This window comes from Cervus elaphus, chromosome 15, assembly GCF_910594005.1.
Source record: "Cervus elaphus chromosome 15, mCerEla1.1, whole genome shotgun sequence".
Taxonomy (NCBI): domain Eukaryota; kingdom Metazoa; phylum Chordata; class Mammalia; order Artiodactyla; family Cervidae; genus Cervus; species Cervus elaphus.
This window is the reverse complement of record NC_057829.1, coordinates 93,730,737-93,736,554: the sequence shown is the minus strand read 5'-3', so window position 1 is coordinate 93,736,554 and position 5,818 is coordinate 93,730,737. Positions and strand designations below refer to the sequence as shown.

At 48.0% G+C, this 5,818-nt stretch overlaps 1 protein-coding gene across 1 annotated transcript; it reads right to left on the bottom strand.

Annotated features, from left to right (window-relative positions):
* Positions 1-294: 294 nt before the first annotated feature.
* On the bottom strand, positions 295-5,014 carry LOC122708574 (olfactory receptor 13A1-like; the record flags this gene model as incomplete). Its single annotated transcript, XM_043924783.1, has 2 exons — positions 4,070-5,014; positions 295-306 (listed from the first exon to the last, which is right to left on the bottom strand). Coding segments are annotated over exons 1-2 (957 nt in total), but the record flags the coding sequence as incomplete, so codon positions are not given.
* Between the last annotated feature and the right edge of the window lie 804 nt (positions 5,015-5,818).

Here is a 5,818-nt window from a genome sequence, read left to right as displayed (position 1 = left end):
ATTCAAGGGATTAGATCTGATAGAGTGCCTGAAGAGCTATGGCTAAAGGTTTGTAACATTGTACAGGCAGTGGTGACAAAAATCATCCCAATGAAAAATGCAACAAGGCAAAATGGTTGTCTGAGGAGACCTTAAAAATAGCTGAGAAAAAAAAAAAATAGCTGAGAAAAGGAGAGGAGACAAAAGGAAAGATATACCCAACTGAATGCAGGGTTCCAAAGAATAGCAAGGAGAGAAAAGAAAGCCTTCTTAAGTGAGCAATGAAAAGAAATAGAAGAAAACAACAGCATGGGAAAGACTAGAGATCTCTTGGAGAAAATTAGAGATAACAAGGGAACATTTCATGCAAAGATGGGCTCAATAAAGGATAGTAACGGTAAGGACCTAACAGAAGCAGAAGAGATTAAGAAGAGGTGGCAAGAATACACAGAAGAACTGAACAAAAAAGGCCTTAATAACCCAGATAAGCACAATGGTGTGGTCACTAACCTAGATATCTTAACTGCTAAGTTGAAAAGAATGTACAAGAAATGCTTGATGCAAATTAAGGTATAAAAACATAATCCACACCAAGCAATCCACTGCTAACCAGAACTGCCACATCCCCTCCAACTGCATCTGCCTGCCTATCCCCCTGCCTCCCTTCTGAGGTGACCACTGTCCCAAATTTCCCTTCTAATTTTCTCAATAATTTTATTACTTGTACTGTTTCATTTTTCTTACTTTTGTGTTTCTAGACGTGATTCCATCATAACCTCTATGCACCTTGTGAGCTGCAGGTGCCAGTTAGTGACCAGGGTGGTCCACTATCCATCAGATCACTCCCATGTTTCTGTTGCTGCAAAGAGTGTTGCTCAGACCATTTTCATGCATGCTTCCTGGAACACTTTGCAAGAGCATCTCTAGATCAGGTGTGTCAAGGGCTACATGATACATAACACCATGTGACTTCCTAAGTATTTGAACTTATGTCATCTGGTCCCATAACTTCCTGGCAAATAGAAGGGGAAAAGGTGGAAGCAGTGACAGATTTTCTTCTCTTGGGCTCTAAAATCACTGTGGATGGGGTCTGCAGCCATGAAATTAGAAGATGATTGTTTCTGGGCAGGAAAGCTGTGTCAAACTTGAGTGCTAAGTTGCTTCAGTTGTGTCTGACCCTGTGACCCCATGAATTATAGCCTACCGGCTCCCCTGTCCATGGAATCCTCCAGGCAGGAATATTGGAGTGGGTTTTCATGCCCTTCTCCAGGGGATCTTCCAACCCAGGGATCGAATCTGTGTCTCTTATGTCTCCTGCATTGGCAGATGGGTTCTTTACCACTGGCACCATCTATTAAAAAGCAAAGACATCACTTTGCTGACAAAGGTCCATATAGTTAAGGCTATGTTTTTTTTCCAGTAGTCATGTATGGATGTGAGAGCTGGACAATAAAGAAGGCAGAGCACTGAAGAACTGATGCTTTCAAACTGTGGTGCTGGAGAAAACTTGGGATTCCCTTGGAAAGCAAGGCAATCAAACCAGTCAACCTTACAGGAAATCAACCCTGAATGTTCATTGGAAGGATTAATGCTGAAACTGAAGTTCCAATATTTTGTGTACCTAATGCGAACAGCTGACTCATTGGAAAAAAACACTGCTGCTGGGAAAGATTGAAGGCAGAAAGAGAAAAGGGTGACAGAGGATGAGATACTTGGATGGCATCACCAATTCAATGGACATGAACTTGGGCAAACTCCGGGCGATGGTGAGGGACAGGGAAGCCTGGTGTGCTGCAGTCCACGGGGTTGGGAAGAGTTGGACATGACTTAGCAACTAAACAACAATAAAAACTCTTATCAGCTGTCCAAGTGGTCCTGTCCATTTGCAACACTAAGTACTAATGGGTTTTTTAATGTTTACCCATCTAACAGATTAATGGCAGTTAATCCTGGTCCCAATGTGCATTTCTCTGATTATGAATGAAGTAGAGAATCTCTTCATGAATGTTTATTCTTCAAACTTGTATCTTCTTTTGTAAAATGCCTACTTATGTACTTACTCTTCCTTTGTGGTTTCTTTCTCTCATTGTTTGTAGGAATGTATATGTATCCTAGTTAATGATCCTTCTTAAGTTTTATGTATTGCATTGATTTTTCCTTCTCTTTGGGCTATGTTTTCACACTATTTGTCGAATTTTTCTTATAAACAGTTTAAAATTATCAGTCTTTTATTTTGGAATTAGCACTTTTTTGACTTTAAAATCTGTCTTTGCCCTAGAAAGATCAGAAGGCTAGTTGCCATTTTTAAAGTTCTGCCTTTCATATTTATATCTTAAGTCATGTGGAACTGATTTTTGCATATGTTAGGGGCTAAGGATAAAATTTGTTTTTCCCATATAGATATTAATCATCCCGGGACAGTTAACTAGGCTTTATGGCTCATACATGCAATTTCAGCTGTGGTGCACACATTGATGCTGTCTGTGAATGGTTTGCTCTGTCTGAGCTGAGACCAGGACACAAACTGAGAGGAAGTAGAGTTTCCTCAACTCAGGAACAGGACTTCTCAGGTCCTGCAGCCTCTCTGTTATTTTTCACCCCTTCCTTAGAAAATGTTAAGTTTCTCCATTACTAAGTCTAAGCCATGGACATCCAGAAAACAGTCACTTCTACTGTTGGGCAGAGAGAGTTCCAGGTAAGGCTGACCACACAGGCTCCCCTACTCTGGGGGTAAACCATGGGCCTCTCCAACCTCATATCCCTGAGCTATGATGCAGCTTGCATCCAGCCTGCTAAGGGACCCTGCACCTGCATGCCTGCTCTGCTTCTCCAAGGCCAAGGATTTCGATCTTCCCTGGGGTGGGGGAAACCACTCTTGTCTGGACACCAGCCTCAGATTCCCCTGGGGATTTGCCTTTGGCCTCAAAAAGCTTGACTGTTTGGTTGTTGATAAGAGCATTGGAATTTTATCTTAACTCCAAGCTGCACACTCAGACTTTTCGTTATTCCTTTGTTTTCTTCTTTCATGATATATGACCACTTTAAGACTTACTGATGTTGCCTCGATGATAAAAGGTTTAGAATAGAAGAAAGACTGGGAATGAAACATCAATCTCCCTACATTCTCTGAAGGAAGTTTTATTTGATTGAACATGTTTATCTGAAGAGACCCATTATTCATCTATGCAACACCAAGAACAAGAACTAAAATGTAGGGAATTCCCTGGTGGTCCAGGGGTTAGGACTTGGTGCTTTCATTGCTCTTGGCCTGGGTTCATTCTGTGGTTGGGGAACTAATTCCACAAGGTTGTGGTACAGGCAAAAAAATAAAAAAGAACTAAAACGCGGTCAAAGAGACAGTTGTTACATGGATTTACAGTTCAAAGTAGAACCAGGGAAGGTTGAGTAAGGCCAGGTAGATTAGGAGTCAGATTGTGTGGTCAAACAGAACAGGTGACAGGACTCTGAGCCCAGGTAAAACAAGGGATAGTTCCATGAGGCCCAGGTAGAACATGACACAGGCTGAGTGAGGCCGAGCGGAATGTGGATGAGTTATGTGGGCTCCAGGCAGATGTGCGGACAAGCTCTAAAGGCCCAGGTAAAGCGGGACCTGGCCATGTGATGCCAGGTAACCAGCTGCAGGAGGCAGAGGGAGGGGCTGTTGGGGAAGATGAAGGAAGTTGAGGGATGTGGCAGGGTAACTTGAAGATCAGGACCCAACCGTGCACTGAGGGAGGGTCTGTGCAGAGACCACAGAAGGTGAGAAGATACAGCCAGTGGCCCTTTCAGCTGGAGCTAGTACTGTGTGGCAGGTTGGGACAACCAAGGAAAAGCTGAGTTGAGAGGGGCCTTGAAGAAGGTTGAGGGTCAGGTTCCTGGAGGCCACCCAGGGGTGGAGAGATGTTTACCTGGATGCAAGAAGGCCACCTCCCAGGACCTGGGTCTACAGTTCTGCAGCTGAGGCCTTATTGGGTGCACAGGGCCCCAACTCGAGGGTAAGGGTACTGAGAGGATGATAGCCAGCTCTTTCTCCTCCAAGCTGGTCTCAGGGAGGCAGCCCATGCACCCCAGGGCGGAGAAGGGCTTGCACAAGTCTCCCCAGGGCATGTTTAACCTCCGTGTTCCTCAGAGAGTAGATGATGGGGTTCAGGGTGGGGCTCAGCATCGTGTAGAGCACTGCGGACACCTTGCTTCTCTCAGGGCGGTAGCTGGAGGCCGGACTGATGTAAGCACAGAACACTGCGGAGTAGTACACGGCGACCACCAGAAGGTGGGAGGAGCAGGTGGAGAAGGCCCGCCGCCTGCCGGCAGCCGAGCGCATGCGCAGGATGCTGGCGACGATGCAGCCGTAGGAAGCCAGAGTGAGCAGGAAGTTGACGACTCCATAGAAGGCATCGGCTAAGACAGTCATGATGCTGTTCACAAGTGTGGGGCTGCAGGAGAGCAGCAGGAGTGGGGGGATCTCGCAGAAGAAGTGTGCGATAACGTTGGGGCCGCAGAAGGACAGCCGCGTCATCAGCCCAGCGTGCAGCGACCCGTTGAGGGCACAGACGGCCCACACGCCCACGGCCAGCAACCTGCACAACCGCCGGCTCATCCATGTGCTGTAGTGCAGCGGGCGGCAGATGGCCACGTAGCGGCCGTAGGCCATGACCGTCAGCAGCAGCAGCTCGGAAGATGCGGACCAGGTGAGGAAGAACAGCTGGGCCATGCACCCCGGGAAGGAGATGGTGTTTTCCTCGAAGGCCAGGCCCGCCAGCGCCTTGGGCAGCACAGATGAGGTGCAGACAATATCCATGGCAGCCAGATTACAGAGGAAAAAGTACATGGGGCTTTGGAGGCTGGCGCTGTGGCTGACCACGGCGATGATCACAGCGTTGCCCGTGAGTGCCACGGTGTAGAGGGAGAAGAAGCAGCCGAAAAGGGGCAGCTGCAGGCGGGGGTGCTCCGAGAAGCCCTGAAGCACGAATTCTGTCACCAGAGTCTCGTTGGACCTTGTGGCCCAGCCGGGAGCAGCCCCAAGGCCGTGCTCCATGTGTGCACAGACCTGTGACAGAGGTTACACGACGCTGGCGCCAGACTCTACCCAGGTGACCATCTCAGAAGGCAGCCTGGTCTTGGAAAGGAAGGGCTGACCCGACTGCTTCACAGGAGTCTGTTTATTCCTTAACTTCCAAACCCAACACTCTTCCGAAAGCCGTATACCCTTCATTTACTTCTCTTTTCATTTTGTACTCCGAGAAACACTGTCCTCTAGCGCTTCTAGCCCCATCCCCGTCCTCACTTCCTTGTTTGTGATCCACTTACAGCTGAGCCAGTTCCCAGGCGCCACGGCTGAGCCCCTCCCCCAGCCCATGCTCCCGCCTCCAGCCCCATCTCCGTAAAGGACATACTGCTGCTTTTCAGCTGTTCCCCCTGGGTTCCCATCTCCATCTTTTCTGAACTTGTGCTCCTTGCACTTCAGGATTACTTCTGTGGCTGATCCTGCCCTCAGTCCGACATCACTCCTATCTACCCCCAACCCCAGACCCGTGAACTGCAATTCTGCCTCAAACTACAGGCTTTCAAACTCAAAATTCAAACCTAAACTGTTGGCCCTTGCCCCAAATGTGTTCATCGTGTAGTTTTACAGCAGCAGAAGGTAACTCACCCATCCTCCTAGTCACCCAGCCACCCAAAACCCTGGGTGTAGGCTTTGGGGCAACAGGACCTCGCTTGGACCACATCAAGCTTTAGTTCCTGGTCATGGAGGTTCTCAGAATATATTTGTTCCAGGAGCCTTTTATGGTTTTCTTACTTCTCAGCCTCTGGTTCCCGAGGCCTGTAGGCAGAGCTTCCT